This window comes from Lycium barbarum, chromosome 1 (genome assembly GCF_019175385.1).
Source record: "Lycium barbarum isolate Lr01 chromosome 1, ASM1917538v2, whole genome shotgun sequence".
NCBI classification, from domain to species: domain Eukaryota; kingdom Viridiplantae; phylum Streptophyta; class Magnoliopsida; order Solanales; family Solanaceae; genus Lycium; species Lycium barbarum.
Genome location: NC_083337.1, coordinates 35,939,960 through 35,962,436, shown reverse-complemented (window position 1 = coordinate 35,962,436; position 22,477 = coordinate 35,939,960). Strand labels below are relative to the sequence as shown.

Genomic DNA, 22,477 nt, shown 5'->3' with positions numbered 1-22,477 from the left:
TTAGATATAATTAACATCATTCTTTATCACCCATATGATTGCAACAACCCCAAGTCAACAATCCAAACCATACAATAGTTTATACATTTCTTCTATCAAACCCATCAACTTATAGTGTAAGAACTTAGAGTCTACTCACCAATACACAACCATAATCGATTAGAGGGCGACGGAATTACTTTTTTGACGTTCTATCCTCTTGAATTCAGATTCTAGGGTTTTCTCGCTCAACAATGTTGTCCCAATTGATTTCTATGGAATTGAAGGGTTCAATCATGTTAGTAAGGTATTGGGGACTTGAACTCAACTTAGAATCATCGTAAAAACTTACCTTGAAGGGTTCTTGATTCTTGGGACTTGATCTCTTTGTTTCTAGGGTGTTTTTCGTGTTTTGGGGAGTTAGGGAAATAAACCCCAACCTTAAATACAAGCTAAAACACGAAATCTGAAAATTGACTCGAAAACCCGACTCGTACGATGGTCCCGCATCGCGTGGCTCTCTGTAAGAAAACTTTTAGAGAGCACGCCCACACGTATTGGGCCCACGACACATGGCCATCGCGGACACGCCCTTTGCGCAACGCGTGGCCATCGCAGGTGGTTGTGCTTTGCAGCGTTGTCGTAACGTGTATAACTTTGTGTGTCGATCTCCATTTGTTCTGATCCTTACATGGATGGAAAGGTATTTCAACGTACTGCAACTCTCATTAAGGAAGCTTTTCCAAATTCTCAATGAATCAAGGGTTTATGGTTGCTTGAAATATCCCTCCGGCCATTCGCTCGAAATCTGCTAACCTTCTAAATTTTGTTATACTCTCTTAGTACGAGTCAAGCATTAGCCTGAAGACCTGAGGTGTTACATACTTCACCAATATTCGAAGAAATAAACTAAAATTAGAGAGAAATCCTTTCCAAAGAAGCTAAAGAACAAACACACCAAGAAACAAGAGAGAAAGAAAGCTTAAGAAAAACAATGAGACAGAGAAGGAAGAAGACTAACAAAGTTCATAGAAAAGTTCAAGCCGACTTCCGCCACTCATAATAGCTTACATCCAAAACATAGGAGCATTATGTATCTCCAATGTCGGCTCGTCACTGGCCAATAGGTGAAAGGAAAAAATGTGTTATTTATTCAAATGGAAGTTAGAACTGCAATATCATTTTCCAATGTTTCTCTTCATGTTATTGTATATAGTTCCAGTTTCCAAGAATTCCTTTTGTATGCATGGAACAACTTCTCATGCATATACCAAACAGTCTCCAGATCTTTTGTAAAGAACCTACTCTTTTAGCGTTTGTGGTTATTTGTTGCCAGTTTTACCGGTTCCTTTTGGAGATCTGTTAAGGACCCACTTCTTGTATATATTTGTTCATCCTTCTTGAACATTTATTGTCAATTATACATTATTTTTTAATCATTAAAACTTCATAAAATCATAAATTGAGATTCAGATCAAAGCAGCTCAACAGGAGGTATAGTTGTGTGTGTGGTTGCAAAGTCTTCTTCGATTGAGCGGATCAAAGTTAACCAGTTTGAGAATCACTGGTTGCTTAAGATTAGACAACAGGTGGAGCAAGAGCAGGCTAAGAGGGTGACTAGTATTGACTCTGATGGGGGTATATGGCATGATGGTAGGTTCTGTGTGCCAGATGTAGAGAGTTGAGACAAACCACTATGGAAAAGGCTCACAATTTCCAGTACTCTATACATCCAGAGGCTACTAAGATGTATCAAGACTAGAAGAAACATTTATGGTGGATGAGATTAAAAAGGAAATATATCTAACTATGTAGCTCATTGCTTGAAATACCAACAGGTTAAGTATGAGCATCAGAAACTAAAAGGGTTAGCTAGCTCAAAAATTGGTTATTCCCAAGTGGAAGTGGGAGAGGATTATCGTGGATATTGTGGTAGGTTTACCACGTACTCTAAAGAAGCATGATTCAGTTTGGGTGATTATGGACTGACTTACGAAGTTATCACATTTCATACCGGTTTAAACTACATTCACAACAGACAGTTAGCACAGAATTTTATCTATGAGATTATACAGTTGCATGGATTTCCCATTTCCATCATTTCCTATAGAGGGTCTCACTTCATGGCTCAGTGTTGGCAGTCTTTTCAAAAGGTGTTGGCTACTAGAGTTGAGCTCAAGACAACATTTCTTCCACAAACATATAGGTAGTTTTAGCGAGTCATTCAGAATTTGGAGGACATGTTGAGATCATGTGTCAGTGACTTTGGAGGTCATTGGGATGACCAGTTTCCCTTAGGTAGAGTCCGCCTACAATAACAGTTACTAATTCAGTATTGAGATGACACCATATGAGGCATTATATTATAGGCAGTGTCGTTCTACAGTTTGTTGGTTTGAACAAAGGGAAAGGAAGCTTTTGGGTCCAGAGATGGTACCTCATGTTTTAGACAAGGTGAAAATAATATAGGATAGGCTTAAGATAGCTCAGACCAGACAAAAGTCCTATTCAGACAAGAGAGTTCGTGATTTGTAGTTCTAGAGCGTGAGTTGGTACTTTTGAAAACGTCATGAGTTTGGCAAGAAGGGTAAGTTGATCTCGAGGTACATTGACCATTTTGAGGTTCTGAAATGAATCGTTGCAATGGGTTACAGGTTGATTTACCACTAGTTTTATCAGGAGCTCATTCAGTTTTTTATATTCTTATGCTTCAGAGGTATTCCCGAGATCTGAGCCATATTGTTCAGGTCATTGACCACGAGGCGGTTCAGCTCATCAGAAATTGACCTTTGAGGAGGCCCTGATAACTATTTTGGACAGGCAGGTTGGCCAGTTAAGGTCTAAGAGAACTATTCCTACAGTAAAAGTATTGTAGAGGAACCATACAAGTGAGGAGGCTACTTGGGAGGTGGAGCAGGACATCCGGGACAATACTCACATTTTTTTTAGACTCCAGGTACATTTCTAGACCCGTTTGAGGACGAACGTTATGTTTAGTGGGGGAGAATGTAACAAAGCAAACTCCCGTTTTGAGAATTTATATTCTAATCTTTTTTATGCTTCAGATAGCTTGGTATCATGTTTTTGCACTTAGAAGGCTTAGAAGCCCAAATGAGGTACCCGAACTTAGTGGGAAATATCTTTTGGTGGTTCGAGTTTTCTGCCATAATAGAATCACGTGTGTACTTGGTGAAGACTGTTTGGGTTTCTTTTTCTAGTATCAAAGGCAGTATCGGTCATTCTTCCTCCATTAGACTTATCAACAATCTCATAATCTGAATATTTCCCTTCATACAAAGGCGCCAGTCCATCATCAGCACTAAATTGAAGCAATAGGAGGCAGGTGGGCTACTTCTTCCTCCCTTCCGGTTAAAATGGGTCAAATTCTTAATCACCATACTTGAAGAGGTGTATTCACAGATAAGTTTATGACATTTACGAGTCATTAACTACAGTATAAAGTATTGCTCCCAAAAAATAGAGAGACACTAAAATCATTTTCCATTGCACTGGAACAAACAGATAATGACATGAGCACCATGAGAGTTTAGTCTAAGACATACTTTATTTTGTTTTTTTCTTAATTATGTTTTTCTTACTTTATCCTCTTAAGTGACTGAGAAATAAAGGGTCTTTTGTGGTTTTATAAGAACATGAATAGATTACGATGTATATTGTAAAAATTAATAGAATAGAATGAAAATTACAACAGAATGCACATGTTAAGGGTGCAATGCAAAAAAGCTGACAAAAAGTGGTCTACCTAATAACAGGATTGGAAATTACACCCTCTAGTTCAAAATAAGTGTCCACTTACGTATCAAGAAGAAATTAAATATATTTATCAAGGAATTAAATATATTTTTTTAGATTTACCCCTATTTATTCAATGCAATAAATAGGAAAAATATTACTAATGAAGGGTAGTTTAATCAAAGTACCTACTCTTTTTTTCTAGGAGTTAGTGTTTTTTTCTTATAGGAGTGAGTGTTTTCTTAAGGGGTGTGAAAAAGATTAAGCGTGTGTTTGGTGTGACGAAATGTTTTCCATTTTTTCTTGTTTGGTTGCACTTAAAATCTTAAAAAAGGTATTCCTATGGAAAATGTTTTTCTCAAAATAGGAAAAAATATTTTTCACAAAAATTTGAGGGAAAACATTTTCCCTATTAATATAAACACACCAACGCATTCCTCAACCCCTACCCCCTACCCCCTACCCCGCTATGCCCCCACCACCATCCCAAACTCCACCCCCCACACCCCACCCCAAACCACCCACCCCACTACCCCCACCCCTACCATGCCACCCACCCTACCTTACCACCACCTCCGAATTTTCTTCTTCATCTATTTTATTTTACTTTTATAAAAACTGAAGAAAAAAAATTCTTATCCCCCCATACCACCACCACCAACCCATGCCCACCTCCCCACCCCTTCAAAAAAGTTTAATTCTTTTTTTTTTTAAAACGAGTTTTTAAGTCTTTTATTTAGTTTTTTACACCACCACCCCCCTTCCCCGTGGCCTGCCCCACCTCCCAACCCCTACATACTACCACCAAAAGTTGCACTCCGAATTCAAAAATTTCATAGTAGTGTTGCTTTGAGTATATGCAAATGCTCCTAAAATCACATTTTCCAACTTGTGTACCAAACATAAGAAAATAAGTCGGAAAACCACTTATTATCAGTGAAAAAAAAAATCGTCATACCAAACACACACTTAGTGAGCACTTATTTTGAACCAGAGGGAGTATTTGTTAAAAAAATAAGGGCTTTCTCAATTTTGGGAGAAATAATTCTCACTTTTGTATATTTAGAGGTGAAATTAATGATCTTTAATGTACTCCTTCTGTCTCAAATATTTGTTGTGTTTCTCTTTTACACACCCACAAAGAAAATATTAATTAGAAGAGGTTTTTTACTATTTTGTCCTTATGTATGTTTTAAGAAAAATCTCTCTCTTTATTGAATATTTATCATATTTATGTGTCATCTCTCCATAATTGAGGAGCAAATACTTACCCACATCGGGTGTGTACACCAAACCAATGTTTATCATGGTTAAGTAATTTAATGAAGTCAATATATACATTAATTAACCATCGTCAAGTGATGATTGTATATGTTTAAACACGTGTCATGTATTCATTGATTTGATGTAAACACCCGATGTGGATAAGTTTTTACCATAATTGGAGGTGTTTGTAGTCAGTTGAGTTGGGATCTTAGTAGTTTAGTTGGTTGACTACCTGAACTTTCACCTTGTTGGTGAAGTCATTATAATTCTCTCCCTCATTTTCCCTTCCCCTACTCCTATGTAATTTTTTTTTCTTTTTTAAAAAGAGGTGTTTGTAGTCCCAAAAACAATTACTACTAATGATAAAGTGAAAAAAAATAGTTTTATCTTGTACTTTTAAAATGACAAATAATAGACATCATAACAGATAATTTGAAAATGACCAAATGAGCTCCCAACGTTATCTGAAAATGACCAAATGAGCTCCCAACGTTTGACCGCAATAATTCCACTTTTAAAATGCTTAGGGGTAATAGAACTCCCACAAAAATAAGATATATAGTTGTGATTTCGATCAAACGTTGGTGGCTCATTGGCCATTTTCTCATGTTTTTTTAATGAGATGTACTTAAAGGGGAATAATAATACTTTTCATATAAAATAAGGGTACTTCCAATTTTTCAAATGTCAAGAGGATAGGCGCCGTTTCCTCCGAACTTGAGAGCAATTGGCCGACCCGACTCTTTCCTAATATTTGAGTTAGTTATATACTCTATTTGCAATTCACATAATTGCCCTTCTTTTGGGGTGGTCTTTAAATTTTGCCCCTCAAATTTGAAATTTTTAAATTTTACTCTTCGGCTAAAACTCATGGGTTCCAGGTTCGAATCCTCACACAGTCAAAATTTTTAAAAAAATTCGCAAGATAGAGTTTAAATTTCGCTATGCCCCCACCGGCATACACTTGTGAAGGAATTACCAAAGTTATGCCGGACTCGATATACTTATGCCTTATGGGCAGACTTGGCATAAGTATGTCGGGTCCGGCATAACTTTGGTAATTCCTTCACAAGTTTATGCCGGGTCCGGCATAAAAGTTTGCCCATAAGTATGCCCCCACCGGCATAAACTTGTTAAGGAATTGCCAAAGTTATGCCGGACCTCACATACTTATGCCAAGTCTGCCCATAAGGCATGAGTATGCCGGGTCCGGCATAAATTTGGTAATTTCTTAACAAGTGTATGCCGGGTCCGGCATACACGCGACCCAAACCTTGTCTTGCAATTTTTTTTTTTTAATTTATGCTTGAGCGGGGGTTCAAACTCAGAACCTCATGATTTCTGCTGAACGCTTAGGGTTGCAATGTGAAGGGCAAAAATTAAAGACCAGCAATATAAGGGGCATAATTTAAAGACCACAAATATGAGGGACAAAATTTAAAGACCACCCCAAAAGAAGGGCAATCTGCGCAAAAAAAAGATTTGTTATTATCTTATGTACTAGATACCAGAGCCGACTAGATACCAGAGCCCGTGTCAGCACAGGCCCAACATTTATTTATAATTTTATTTTTATGTAATTATAAAAGAATTGATATATTCTACAACATTTCTTGAAAGTCACGTATGTAAAGATAGGAATTTTGGGAGCACGGGTTCAATAATTTGTGCCATGATGTTATTTCTTTATTTCAGTTTATATGACTTTATTTAAGAAAAAGGCTAATAGACACTTTTTAAACTACGCGTTAATCAAAATTGAACCAGAATTTCAAAACTTATTGAATTTTTAACTACTTCTAAATACGGAAACGTCATTTGAACTACAATTCCCCCAGGCTAAAACGTGAAACTTTTTATACATATGGTGATTATGTATACTGTGTCATATAACATGGGCACATATGCGGTATAGGATTTCTATCCTTTTTTTTTTACTTAACCTATCCTAAGTATGTATTAATAAATTATTCTGGCTATTATGGTGCTCCGTATGTAATTAGAAACTTAAGACATTGGAAAATACCTTTTGAGAATGTAATACGCATCTTAGTTTCTTTTTTAGGATATTAAACAGTACTGCAATAAACATCCAAGTAATTTATTTTATCAGTTGTAGCAATATTCAATTAATTTGATTATAGAATTACAGTTGGTGGGATAAGATATCACTCATGGAACTATAAAATGTAATAAGTTGTAATAGTAACTTTTAAAAAATGAAGCTTGATAATAATATATTCAGAACTACTTTTGAAAAATTAATTCTTACCTGTACTTTCTTTGTCTATTGAATATTAGTACTACAGGAGTACAAAAAAAGCTATGGAGATTGGAGGGAGAGATGAGTAAGAGACTGTCACATTAAAGTTTAATGGGGACCACTTTTTTTGGACAGTCATTCAAAAATGCTGTAAATGCAGCGCGTGGTATAGAAATCTAACTGAACGAATCCACCATTATTGACTTAATGGGGGATACTTTGGAAATTACATAGAGATTGCTTGCTTTTTTAATATGGGATCCACATTTTTTTTTTTACCTGAGTTGGAGGTGGACGACGAAACCTCCTCCAAACTCATGCTTCTAATATAGTAAAAATAAAAAAATAACAAATCACGATATTAGCAATGTAAGGGTTTTTAATAGATGCATAAGCATGGCTAAAGACACAATTGACCCTGAAATATCTCAAAACCTTTTCCAATTATTAAGTTGGAAGGTATTTTTGTAAACAACCAATTTTTTTGAAATTATATAATGCATGTTATTTTTAATACATTAAAACAAACAGTCAATAAGAAATACTCTTGGCATAACTAATCGAAGCATTACTAATACCAGCATTAATTACTAATACACTGCATTATTCTTAAAAAAAAAAAAAAAAAACGGTCCTCAATACTTAACGCATAAAATAAAGGAAGTTGCAGTTTTTCAAATGTCAAAGAGGATCGGCGCCGTATCCTAAGAAGTTGAGAGCAATTGGCGGACCCGAATCTTTCTTAATATTTCAGTCCTTTTCGTCTGTACATCAATTCAATGGTATAGCCTGTTTTGCCCCTTTGAGGTGTGCCCCATCTTTGTTTTCTATTTCGTTTTATTCCATGCTGCTGGGGTCCCATACCCATGACGTATGAGTCTCATAGAATGTGTTTTCATGGTTCTTCTGATAAAGAAACAACTTAAAGGGTACCATTTGAATGTTCACTACTGAAAATAGTTTTTTGGCTTTAATGAGTAACAATTACTACTGCTTCTAAGTCCCAAGCAAGTTGGGGTTTAGCTATATGAACTCTCATGCCCATTTTGCTCCATTCAATATTATATAATAATACATTTAGTCGGCGTTTGGACATAAGAATTGTGAAATTTGAAGAAAAAAACACTGCTGTATGTTTTCAAGTTGAAAATAGTATTTAGAAATTGGAGTTGTTTTTGAATTTTTGTGAGTGATTTGGAGTGAAAATTGTGAAAACAGCTTTTTTGGAGTTTTTTGAATTCCGTAATTCAAGTTGAATATAAGGTAAAACTTAACTAAGACTTATTAATCCTAACTAATTGATATCGTCTGAATAGATCTTTTTCTTCTATTTTCACTAGGTCTGCATAGATACCTAAATTGTAGGTCAAACAACTCCCATCTGATTTTAGGTCTACCTCGGCTCTTTTAACACAATCACCCACCATGGTCTCACACCTATAAATAGGACTTTACCAAATCATCTCAATCGACCTTCTCTCGCTCTATCTTCTATGTGTGCTACTTGCACCTTCCGTTGAATGTGGTCATTTTTTAATCTTGTCTAATCTTGTATTATTTTTTTGAGTAAATTGTCTAATCTTGTATTATCGCACATCTATCTTAGTATCGCATCTCTGTGATACTCATTTTATGGATATGTTGGACTTTAGAGGCATAACATTTACTCCCAAATAACATTGTTGGTCTTACGATCATTCTATAAGACTTGCCTTTCACAAACAGCAACAACATACCCAGTAAATCCCACAAGTGGAGTTTGGGGAGGGTAAGGTGTGCTTGCCTTTCACATTCATAGATTTTCTTGCATTGCATAGCAGAATGGTAGTAGTTTTCCAGTTCAATCATGCTATCTTGGTTCTATGTGTGACATCCTTATCTATCATATAAAAATTCTATTGGAATATCGATCCTAGATACTTGAATTGTGGATTTAGGCACCGTAATGCCATTTAATCTTACCTCAAAAAAGAAGTAACCAATGATTTTGTTATTGAAGCATATGTACGTTCCTGTTGTTTTTTGATTCCCATTACTCATAGTTTACTGATTAGAAGATTGATGATGTTTGTGCGAACTGGTGTTGGGCCAGCTAATTCATGAGGGATTTTATTGGTCGTGAAAAAAAAAATGAATGATGTTGCTTTAGATTGTGGGGGGAGGGGAACTTAGTGTTTTGACGTTGCTGAAGAAAATGAAGTTATTACAGAAATAGTGTTGCTAGTCTTAGGAGGATATTTTTGGGAAGGTGAGTTAAGTATGTATAACATTGTTCCAAGCCTGTGACCATAACTTTTTTGAAAGTTGGGGAAGCCAGTTCTCTAGTTAAGATTGAAATAATTTGGTATTTCCATCTTTTAGTTTTTGCATCTATTTTATTGATAAAGATGGCTTGCATAGAAATCAGATAAAATATATCATTTGGCTGCTTGCTCATGTTATTGTGGTTGTGTTTGAGAGGAAATTTACTCAGTAACCGTGTTTACCTAGCAGACTCCTCCAAGCCACCCCTTTAAGATGAACCTCTATTTAGTTTGACCTTGTTGTTGAAGGATTTGGATGCATCTTATTTCATCCATTTTGGAAATTTAAAAATTTCATATAGGTGTACTGTTCTCTGGTTGTGCTGTCTATTTATAACACCTCTGAGTCTTCCGTATTTGCGTTAAACAGTTCTCTGGGATAACATAAATGCAAGGTAGACGGCAATCAAATATATGATCTCGGAAGCCCTCCAACAGTCTGTTCATGGATACCAAGCGTGGCACATCAAATCTACCATGGATATGGGTGATCGAAACATTGGCAACTTCCAATGAGATAGACACATCTTTACTCATCGGTATGTGTCAAATTACAATTACTTTGTGACAAAAACTGTTGTATCAACTGTGATAATGGCTGCTTTGACCTTTCTGGTTCATGCATAACAGATTTGGTTAAGCGAACTCCTGAAGTTTCTGATGATGATATGGGGAGAAATGCGAGGGAACTTGTCTCCTTGAGAGTTTTAGAGTCCTTGTCTGTCCAGGAAGTCTCAAATGCATCAAATAATGATGCTTCAGTTCCCAGTGATAAAATTGAATTGGATCGATCAGTGCGCTGTGAAGATGTCCTCCGCCACTTATTTTTGGGGGTAAGTACCTCCATTTAACTTATCAAGGTTGGGTTATATGGTTCAGTAAATGAATTATTTTCTGTGATTTTAGTAATTCATTTACAAGGGCAATCTCTACTTGAGAGTTTTGAATAGTGCTGTTTTTCACATGCTTAAATCTGCATGATGTGTACATTTGACCAGGTCTTATCAGGTCGAAAAATGGCTGGGCCAGAGGTGTCCAAATGGGATGTTCAGTCATTTATTACCCAAAAAAGATCTTGCTTGCCAAAATGTGCTTTGCAACAAGTGAGCTAATCTTAATTTATAGGCCAAAGTCGTAGACTGCCCCCTAAACTTGTCCACACATTCCTCATGGCCACCTAAACTGACGCTTGTTCCGATTGAACACCTAAACCCCTCCGAATTTGTACCACATAAATACTTTTTGCTGATGTGGCAAAAAAAGTGAAGCACACTTTCCTTGGGCGCATTAACTACTCTTAAATATTAATTTTTTTTTTTTTTTTTTTGGTTAAAAACTTACCACTTTTAAAAAATATGACTTTAATTAAATTAAAAAAAAAAAAATGGCCCCTGCATTTAACCCTTGCGTCAGTCACCTCTCCCCCACCTCTTCGTCTTCTTCAGTTTTTTTTTTTTGTTCTTTTGTTTTTGTTTCTTTTGATTCTTTAAATAAAAATAATTTGTGAATTAGATGTTTCTTTTGATCACCATATTCTTTATCTTTTCTAAATCTGAAAAGCACCATCACCATCTTGTTCACCGGAAAAATGCTCACCACTACTACCACTCTCTTTTTTATTAAGTGTGCATTCTCACCTTTCATTGATTAACTTATATATAGCAAGAACTTTATAGTGGTGTGAACGTCGGTGGTGTGACGGAGGTGGTAACGGGGTGGTTTAATGGTTGGAGAAAAAATGGTGGTTTTATTTTTGTGAAAAGAGGAAGAAGATAAAGATGGAGATGAGGAAGAAGACCGATGGTGGAGAAAGGATGGGCAATGACGGGTGGAGGAAAGTAATGGGTGTTTTTTTCGGTGGTTGGGCGGCGGTCAGATGGAGGTGGTGGCAGCTGGCTAATCGTTTAAGTTTACAATTTTTTTTTAATAATTTTTTAACCCCTCTGCCACATGTCATTTTTTAATTTGGTCATTTTGCCACGTCACCGTGAGTGTAATACACACATTTTATATTTTTTGCTGATTGTAAAGAAGGTGTCTAAATGGTACAAATTCGGAGGGGTTTATGTGTTCAATCGGAACAAGCGTCATTTTAGGTGGCCATGAGGAATATGTGGACAAGTTTAGGGGGCTGTCTATGACTTTGACCTAATTTATATGTGGAATTTTATAAGTTCGCACATTTGCAATGTACCTGTCTGAATGTCTGGATTTGCTTTGTTTTTAATTGACAATCAGATTAAGGATACTGTTGTAGATACTACCAATCCTCTTTCTACATCCTTGAAAGCGAAGAGCGGATTGAAGGTCAGCAGTCACTCCAGAGATGGAGATTGTTTTAATGCCGTTGATTCTAATGGCACCAAGCAGAGTCGTGAAATAAGAGGCGGTGATGGTCAACATGAACATGTTTTACCAAGTGGGAATGCAACTCCTTGTCTGGGGGGAAACACAAATGGCCTGCAAGAAAATCAACCTAGGACTCTGGTGCCTTCTAAGAGGAGGATTGACGCCTCTACTGCTCATGAAGGAGAACATATCGAAACTGAACACATATCAGAGAACAGTTCTGACACTTGCATAAAGGCCTCCAAAAGGTGTAAGCAGGAAGTCATTAGTCCCAGGCACGATGCACTTCATGATTTTGAATCATCTCAAAGAGATGGTGTTGCAACAGAGTTGTCTGCACAAATTCCCCAAGCTATTGTCCAAAAAGGGAACTTGGAAAATGGAGCTCTTGTTGGGGCCTTGGATGGTAGTTGTGAGGATGCTGCATCAAAAATGGTTAGACAGAACATTGATACCTGTAGTCATGATGATCTGTTGCCTGAAAGAATGATTTCAGAGGAAAAGATTCAAAATGTTAAAAGTAGCAGCAAAGCTTGTGATGAATTGAGAACATCGAGTGGTTCACCACAGCAGGTAATTCATCAGGATTCTCACACTCATGGAACTGAAGATCATCGGGAGTGCAATCGGGGAAATTTATTCAAAGATGAACCTTCTGAAGTCGCCAAAAAGAATATTGTGGGAAGTGATGAACCTGAGTTCTCTAGTGACAGTGATGGATATCACAATGAAAAAACTGGCCTTTCTGCAAAGAGAATCGATTTTGTTAACTCTCAGTGCACTCAGGGTCAAGATTCCTTGACAACTGAAAATGGTAGAGAGCTCAATCTTTGTGTCAAATGTAATGAAGGTGGGCAACTGTTGATTTGCAATTCGGACACCTGCCCATTAGTGGTTCACCAGAGCTGCTGCTTAGGTTCTGTCCCCAGCTTCGATAATGGACGAAACTTTTACTGCCCCTTTTGTGCATATTCTCGTGCAATTTCTGAGTACCTGGAATGTAAAAAGATGTCCTCACTTGCAAGGAAAGATTTGGCTGGATTCGTTGGCGTTGGAGCGAGGCGACAATCAAAGAAATCCTCACATAGCTCACGTAGAAAAAAGAAGAACGGGTCTAGAGAGGATGAAGAATTGTGCCATGAAAGAAACAATAAGGACATTTTGAATGATGAGGTCAAAGAAGCCAGGAGTGCTCCAGTCGGTAGAAATTCTTTGGACGGTGAAATTATGGAGACGCCTTCACCTCAAGCAGAGGCTTCTGTGCCTCATCATCCCGAGGAAGCTGGACAAACATCCAAGAAGTCACCATCTAGATCGCATAGATCAAAGCAGAAACTGTCCAGGGAGGAAGAAGAATTGTGTCACAATGAGGACAGCAAGAAGAATTCTTTGAATCAGTTGCAAGAAGAACCAGAAAATGCTCCAGTCAGTAATAGTTCAGCGAATGCTGAAGTTACACAGATGGGTTCACCTCAAGCAGAGGCCTCTGCACCTCCTGAACTTGTGAGCGGACAGAGTACTTTTGTAGAAGAAAGTTCTGAAGACGAAGACACGATTGCTTCCCGATATTGTGTGCGATTTAGGAATTCAGACAAGAACTAGTAAGTCTTTCACTTGAAAACTGCTAAAGTTTGCAAAATCATGTTGTTAGTGTGTGTATTCTTCCAAAAGAGTCATCATTTTTCTTCCGCTTCAGGATATGCAGTGTTTACATCAGTGTTGTCAAAGGTGCCCTTAAAGCGCGCTTAAGCCTGAAGCAAGGCTCAAAACATGTTGAGCGCTTCGCCTCGCTTAGCGGGCGCTTCAATGTCGTCATCAAGGCTCTAAGACATCCTTTTCCTTGCCAATGAGCGTAATCCTGAAGAGGCATCACTAAACAATTGATATTTCACTTTATCATAATTTTGTTTCAATTTCTTTGTTCATATATTTATTGTTCAAGCTTATAATTATTAGTCTTGCACTACACATACATATTTGTAGTTTTCTTTCATTTGCACCTTTCTTCAATAAAGCCTGTGCTTTCTCTGCGCTTAAAGCCCCAACGGACCTTAGAGCTATTTTATGCTTTTTGCCTTTGATAACACTGGTTTACATGAACACTATGCAGATGTCTTTTTAAAAGAATCCGTTTACGTTTCATTGGAACAGCGTTATGGACTTATGGTTGTTATCACCGTTGTCATGTTTGATGTTTCATTTGTTATGACTGTTATTATTTACTCTTCACTCTCATCATGGAGAAGCATCGATTATTTGCTGGAGCATTGTAATAATTTCGTATGTAGTTTCTTCAAATTTGCAGTACCTATCCTTCAATTCCTCAAGTGAGGCAGAAGCACATCCATCAAAAAAAGTAGAGGAAGAAACATTAAAGGTACTTGGATCCTTATTCTTTCTAAAGGTTTTCTTTTTGACTTTTTTCTGTTTTTCACTTCTCCTATGCTTGTTCTATCCTTTAGACTGTAGTTGCAAAGCACCCGATTGCTCTAGTAAAAGAGAAGTGATGTTAAACTGGGTTTCGTTCATAAAATTTCAACGTTAATGATTTAATCTTTATTGTTTTGCATGAGAGTTCCAGTTGGGTGCAGCTTTATTTTTGCTTTTATTTTCCTTCTACCAGGAAAACGTTTATTTTACGGATTAATAGGCCTTCCCCATGATACCTGTGTGCCTTTGTACCTAATAACAGAAAAGAGTAAAGTATTTAGCATTCTGCCATTCCCTTTGGTTGCTTAATAGTGTTTTCTGCTGCTACTGCAGGAGGGAGTGTAGATATTTTCAAGTTTTGGCTAGATGGAAGAAGATTTTGGAGTTTAGAACTGATGTTTTCTGAAGGTTGGATCGTCCCACCTTAGTTGGTTAGGGGCTTGGTCTCGAATGCTCCCCTTTTGAGATCTTACTGGCTATGACTGGAGCCAAAGAGGAATCGGCCCCAAGCTGTGGACCTAAATCTTAAGGGGGCTCGAACCGGCCCATTTTTCTGTTAATTATTTGTCCTTGGTGGGTATAGAAGGGCTTAGATGGTGTACTGTGCCCACTTACCAGGTTTAGTGGTATTAGATGGTGTACTGTGCCCACGTACCAGGTTTAGTGGTATGCTAGTCAGCAATGGTAATTTTTGTCCTTTTAATGGCACGTTGTCCTTGTAATTTTTGGATTAATGTGGGTATAAAAAGGCTTAAATAGTTTAGTATGCTCATCAATCTTCGTACCACATAGTTGTACGAATTTCATCATCATTCCTAGTAAAAGCAAAGACATCCGGTCGACCTTGAAAATGAACGAGAATGAGAATCTCGTATGACTGAAATTGAGCATGTGGTGGCTGCGGGATCGGGTCTGGTTGCAAAACTGAGGCTGGCAGCAGAGGAATTGGGATATCTTGATCCTCATTTTCAGAGTATGTGAAAGGAGTTCATCGCCTGATTCCTCCGCATCGTGCAGGTCGTCATTGTCATCCTCTTCGCTCTGTGCATCTGCAAGATCAATATCATCGATATGTTGGGAGAATTGTGGTACCACAGGCTGGTCTTGCGATTCATATTCCTTGTACAATAATATAAAATATTTAACCTACCGAAAAACAAAAGATATATTTTATTTAACTTATCCAAATGAAAGACCTACCGATATAATCTGTAGCAGCAAAACTTGAGGATGGATCAACATTTTTACTCTCTTTGACAGTTCGTGGATGTTCCGGCATGATCCGTCTAAGTAGGCGTTTGGACATGCGATTTCATCTCTGATTTTATCTCATGAGATAAAATTCCAAATCATCCAAAAAGGCATGATTTGGGATTTAAAATCATGATTTCAAAAAATATAAATGTAAAATTTGATTCATATGTTTATATTTTGTAAAAAAGGATCCATAAGTTGGTAGATATATTTACCAATCATGTTTACCAACCATAAGTTGGTAGATATATTATTCGTATCATGTGAGAGGATTATATTAAAGAGTAGTTACATTACTATTCATGTTAAATTTTCCTTTTTATTGAACTAAAGTTTGATCAATTGATGTTATACTTTTTAGAAAGGCCTTCTAGTAGCGTATTAATTTTATTATGAATTATGATTTACTCATTTGGTAAGATTGTATAAGAATTACGAAAATTTTGATGATTTTCACAACTTGTGGGGTTTTTATGTTTATAAAAAAAACGGCAACTTAAGAAATCCAAATTGCATGTCCAAAGATGAAATCATGTTTAAATGGCTCCTAAGCAAACCAAAAGGATCCCTGCGTAGGTTGTGGTTCATTTTCACTATACAAAAATGTACAAATGAAAGACCTATCGATAATAAACTATAGGAGCAAAAATTGAGGATGGACCAACATTTTGATCTATTTGACAGCTTGTGGATGTTCCGGCAGATTCCATTCAAATCAAGAGGATCCCCCGGCATTATGCTCTTGTTCATAACCTCCAACATTATTCATATCAGGCCGGTAGCTCCTGAAAAAAAATAAAGATGACATTATTATACGAACAGAAAAGGGCCAAATATATCTCTAACGTATGGAAAAATGGCACACAAATACCTTTTATCCACCTGTTTGTCTAAATATACCGCCAACCTATTTTTTTGGTCTAAAAATACCCCTCGAACTGACACATTAAACTTGATAGCTTTTTTCCAATTTAAAAAAATCACATGATTTATTATAATTGGTCACATATATTATCTAATTTAGAAAGTAATCCCAGTCACTTTAAACCCAAACATTTTCTTTGATAATCTTATTCATTGAGTTCCTTTTTCTATTTTCTTCCTTCACTTCACAATTTTTCAAGGACTACATCACACGAAAACAGTACTAAAAACTAGTACTCTTTCCGTCCCAATATATGTCTCTTTCCTTTTTAGTAGTCCCATAAAGCATGAAACTTTTCTATATTTAATAATAATTTAATTTTTAAGTATTCATTTTTTCCTTAATAAAATGATTTACAGTCAAATATTTATCTATGATTTAATTTAGACGACAAGTTTCAGAAGTCTTATTTTTTTTCTTAAACTCCGTGTCAAGTCTAATACGCTCACATAAATTAGGACGGATAGAGTAGTAACTTTTTGGCTTCTGGATTAATCTTCAGACACATCAACAAAGAGTACAAACAAAAACTAAATCCCTATTAATTTTCACCACGTACGCGAGAATCACTAAAAGTAGGAGGAACCATTACAGAAGAAGAAACCTTAAACCTCTTGCTTCTTGATCCTTCACTGCTTCCAGCACTAATAATATCTGGACTACTAATCCTTCAATGTTCATAATGTGTCCTCGCTTAATTGATGTGGCTCCTTTTCTCTAATAATTTGGAAATCATAGTATTGTTGAATGGTTTGATGAATGACTTTTCAAGTATTATTTAATTTAAAAAGTATGTGGCCAATCATAATATAGAGAGTTAAGGTTAAAAGAATGCGTCGGGTCAGAGGGTTGGATTTAAGAGTAGGTGGATTTGACAGGCCTTCAAACTTGACCTCAGCTGATAAGTATGCTCTCCAACTTTGAATGTGCACTAGTAGGCACCTCAACTTGTATCCACTTTGTCAGTTGAAAACTTCAACTTACAAAATGATCATCTAGACACTCGCAAAATTTATGTGTCACGTCAGTGCTACATCAATATTTGTATTTACGTGTTCAACTTTATACAAGTTGAGGTGTCTACTTGTGCACACCCAAAATTGAATCCACTTTGTTAGTTGAAAACTCCAACTTACAAAATGATCATCTAGACACCTGCAAAATTTATGTGTCACGTCAGTGCTACATCAACATTTGTGTTTACGTGTTCAACTTTATACAAGTTGAGGTGTCTACTTGTGCACACCCAAAATTGAAGGGCATAATTGTCAATTGAGGCCAAGTTTGAGGGCCTATTTATGTATTAATCCAACTTACAAAATGATCATCTAGACACCTGCAAAATTTATGTGTCACGTCAGTGCTACATCAACATTTGTGTTTACGTGTTCAACTTTATACAAGTTGAGGTGTCTACTTGTGCACACCCAAAATTGAATCCACTTTGTTAGTTGAAAACTCCAACTTACAAAATGATCATCTAGACACCCGCAAAATTTATGTGTCACGTCAGTGCTACATCAACATTTTTGTTTACGTGTTCAACTTTATACAAGTTGAGGTGTCTACTTGTGCACACCCAAAATTGAAGGGCATAATTGTCAATTGAGGCCAAGTTTGAGGGCCTATTTATGTATTAATTAAACAATATATGACCAATCATAACAAGCCATGTGACATTTTTAAATTGAAAAAAATCATCAAGTTTAGGTTTTTAATTTGAGGGTTATTCTTAAGCAAAAAAATAGATTGGGAGTATGTTAGACCAATAGGTGTATAAAGGGTAATTGTGAGTCATTTTTCATATATTAAGAGCATTTTTATCCCTTTTCCGTTATACGAATAATAAAATATATTTGATAATACAAATCATAATAAGCGTTTACCATTAAGATGGATAAGTTTGCTAATTTGTAGCGGTATCATAATTTGCCTCATAATTCTGTAGAGAGTAGGTCAAATCCGGCTTCAAAGTTTGCATTAATATTTGTCCTGTAAGAATGTCTCCATAAACACCCATGTCCTAAGTGGGATTTTAGGAAGAGTCCTGGGTGTCGTGATCTGGGGCGGATCTAGGTGGACTTGAGGGGGTTCATTCCTTCGCCGAAAAAATACATTGTATATATAAAGTTAAATGTGATTTTTATGTATATATAGTATATAGCACAACCCAAATGCTTGGTTCAAATGTACCTCAAGGTTGCAGGTTCAAGTCTCAGTCAGTGCAGTATTTTTTGTGTATTACCGGTTGTTTATCGGTTTTCGGTTGCTAAACACACTAAACCAATAACCAAACCAATAAGATATTCGTTGTCGGTTTTTTATTTAGGGTCCTTAACGGTTCGGTTTTTCAGTTTAACCGATAAGAAAATGCTCTAATTTTTTTTTACTTGCTCTTATTTTCATTTATTCATATATACATAGTCTTCATGCGTAAATGTCTACATCAATTACAAGCAGAAGCAAATTCAAAGACGTTATTGCTAACACAAACTTATTTTCTTTCTGGTCGAGAGAGGCAGAGAGACGAGAGCCCTAGTTTGAGAGAACTAAAGTATCGCCTGCGGAAATAGGGTCCTGGAACGAAAGTAAGAATTTAGAATATAGGGTTTGTATTTAAAATCTAAATCCAATAATATAATTAGGGATAAAAAAGAAATTTTAATATTATTTTATTGCGTTATCGGTTTAATCATTAACTAAAACATCAAAACCGAACCGATAGTCCAATAAAAAAGTTTACAAAACCGTTAACCCAATAACCAGATACAGATATATCAATTTTTTGTTCGATTTATCAGTTAAACCAGTTTTTGCGCACCTCTAGGCATTCCCCAACTTTCCCATTTTCCAGATTTCTTTCCTATCATATGTAAAAGTAAGGCCCATTACTCATTTTTTTTCCATAACAATAGTTGTACTATAATTTTATCTCTCTACAAAATATTCCCAATAACAAAAAAATTATAAAATAAGAGGAGATGAGTTTTGTGATTAGTAACTAATCTTTAAATAATATTAAAAAATGTTAAAAAATCTTTTTCAAATCAAACAAAAACTAACAATAAGTAATTCACACACACACACACACACACACACATATATATATATATATATATATATATATATATATATATATATATATATATATATATATATATATATATATATATATATATATATATATATCAATTAAAATTCTTTGTTATTATATAGCCGACTAATATTATCTTAAAATTATAATGTCTTTTTATTAGCTTCCCGCTTGCTTAACTAACTAACATTAAATATACGTCGTCTTTCTATTCAACAAAGTAATTTGGACATTCCAAACGTAGATATGAATTCCATCAACATTTAAAATCCTTTTACATCCTACATTAGCTTTAGAACTCAGTTTCGAAAGAGAGGACAAAATTGTGAATTTTTTCTTCCTTTCTAGCTTTGGGTGTTCCCACAAATTTAACAAACTTTCTGTGAAGGCTATAGATATTTATTAAAAGATTGAAGACTTCAAATGAAAACTACTGTGCTTTCATGCATAGCATTAATTAAAGTTATGAAAATTTCGTTCCTTTTTTGTGATTTTCCAGCCATTTAAATGTGCTTCAAAATAAGTGCTTTAATTTTTTGAAAAATCAAGAAAGTATTAAAAGATTTCCAAAATTACCACTATTTAAAAGAGCACAAGAATTTTTTTAAAAGGCTCAATGGAGCAGGGCAAAATTAGGAAAAAATATTAAATGGGACACAACAAAGCGAGTTAACATTTAGGCGGGTTAAGGTTAGTCGTGCCTTTTGCACTCAGCCCCGTTTATCATCTTGTTATCTTTTCATAATTTGAACAATTTGAATCTCCTTGGTAAAAATTCTGTCTCCGGCACCGGTCGTGCTAACATACATTTCAAGCTTCTTTAGCACGACTTGGCCTCTAAGATCATTCAAAGACCTTAGAATATCAGTCGAACTTTCATTGTCAGTAATATTGAACTCGGCAAAATTTGCTTAATATTGTGGTGAAACTGATAATGGGTATCTCCCTGTTACAGAAAGTTTAACCTCTCGCTTAGTAACTCCTATTCTTCTACATATCACACCGAGTAATGCTTTGTACTCTAATAAAATTAGCAGCAGTTAAAATATATGAGTCCACCAAACAGTATAGAGAAATAGGTTCTCTATCTGTTTCCTTAAGTAAAACAGAAGGTAAATGACACAAGATATTTACGTGGAAAACTCCTTGCTCCACGACCTACCAGAGTAGGATTTCCTCAAACTTCACTAAACTGAGCAACTTCAGATTACAACCTATTGCAACCTAGGAATTAAACTCTTAATCCCTCCCCCTCACAACAACTCTATTACAAGGCCTTTATAATAACTCTATTACAAAGGACAAACCTTGACTAACTTTAGCCAAGCAAACACCACAAAGGTTGAAAATATGTCCTACAAAGAACTTCTTAAAAGCAGTGTAGGAATACAAGTTAAGAACAAAAGACAAAGACTTCAACAACTTAAAGGACTTAAGACATTGACAGTGATTAGAGAACTAGTCCCTCAGTTGTTGCAGCTTTATTCTTGATGAGAACTTTGAGAGCAGCAGCGGCTACGACTTGTGAGAAAATAATTTTTCTAATTTGCAAAGTGTTAGGGTTACACTTGTATAAAGTTGTATATATATGGGGAGCAAGTGTTGAGGTGAAAGGGACATTGCATCGTCCGCTAGTACACTACAGTTGTGCTGCCGCACTGCTGCCAGTCGATACAGTGTCAGCAGCCTTACAATTGTAGAGTTGACTGAGTGCTGGCTGGAACCTGATCGCATCTGGTTCCGCATCTGGTCCCTATCTGGTTCCTCGACTTGGTTTATGGAAGTGAATTTCATTACTTCATTTGTATTTTTGCTGCACTGCTACCAATTGGTATAGTGTCAGCAACTTTGCAGCTGTAGAGTTGACTGAAGCAATGACTAGAACCTGATCGCATTTGGGTCCTCGTTTGGTCCCTCGAATGAGTTTGTCAAAATCATCAACACATGAAATATCATCAAGTTGACCGAGTGAACCTGATCGCATCTGGTTCCTCATCTGATTCCCATAATAAGTTTGTCAAATCATCAAAACACGAAATATCATATAATTTTCCCCCTTTTTAATGATGACAAACACGTAAGTTATATTCCCCCTGAGGACCAGATCCCCACTTGTTCCCTCCCCACCCCCCCCCCCCCCCCCCCCCCCCCCCCCCTCCGAGAATCAAACCCATTTTCCAAACACAACCATACGTTATCAGTACAAACAACAAACTCCCTTTATTGACTTCCCCCTTTTGGAATCATTAAAAAGAGTAAAGACAGATCATACACAAAACAAAGGTCAGTGACATTAACGCATAGCCACTGGGGCAATAGAACATAAGCAATGAGTAACACAAGCATGGCTAAATAACATTGCACATATAGAAAGAGAGTTCCCAATTTTGATTTAGTAAAAACAAATAGTAAGTCCAACATGCACAGAACAGGTAGAAACAAACAGAGTGCTAATGTCAATTACAACCCAAAAACAAGAACATCATAGGAGGGGATAGTCACAAGATAGAAACATTAGGATTTTAGGGAATAGGGAATAAGAAACTGAGAGAGAGAGAGAGAGGGACCAGTTTAAAGCTTGGAGAGAAGCTTGTCAATACGCTCATTCGCTGCTCGATGGTCATGAACCAACTGCTGGGTTAGGTCATCTACCTTCTTTTGCAGATCAGAAACTCCAACCTTGAGCTTAACATTCTTTTCCTTTAACCTTTCCGAGGTACCTAGTCCCTCTTTCTCTTGTGCACATTGTTTTAGCTCAGCCTTTAAGATTGCAATTTCAGTGTCATTCTGAGCTAGGAAAAGTGAAAACTTGTTTAGTTCCTCATTTTCCCTATCCTGGGCCTCTATCAGACTTGAGATCA

At 36.3% G+C, this 22,477-nt stretch overlaps 1 protein-coding gene across 9 annotated transcripts; it reads left to right on the top strand.

Moving 5' to 3' along the window:
- Positions 1–7,868: 7,868 nt before the first annotated feature.
- Positions 7,869–15,112, top strand: LOC132634546 (uncharacterized). 9 transcript variants are annotated; one of them, XM_060350674.1, is made up of 7 exons: positions 7,869–8,043; positions 9,935–10,103; positions 10,195–10,397; positions 10,563–10,667; positions 11,803–13,514; positions 14,219–14,290; positions 14,677–15,112. In XM_060350674.1, exons 2-6 carry the CDS (start codon positions 10,010–10,012, stop codon positions 14,271–14,273), a joined length of 2,169 nt encoding a protein of 722 aa, XP_060206657.1. In that variant the 5' UTR covers positions 7,869–8,043; positions 9,935–10,009; the 3' UTR covers positions 14,274–14,290; positions 14,677–15,112. The 9 variants fall into 9 exon arrangements, with proteins under 9 accessions (XP_060206657.1, XP_060206656.1, XP_060206660.1 ...); XM_060350673.1 differs by having other exon boundaries at positions 7,869–8,068; XM_060350677.1 differs by having other exon boundaries at positions 7,869–8,132.
- Positions 15,113–22,477: the final 7,365 nt, after the last annotated feature.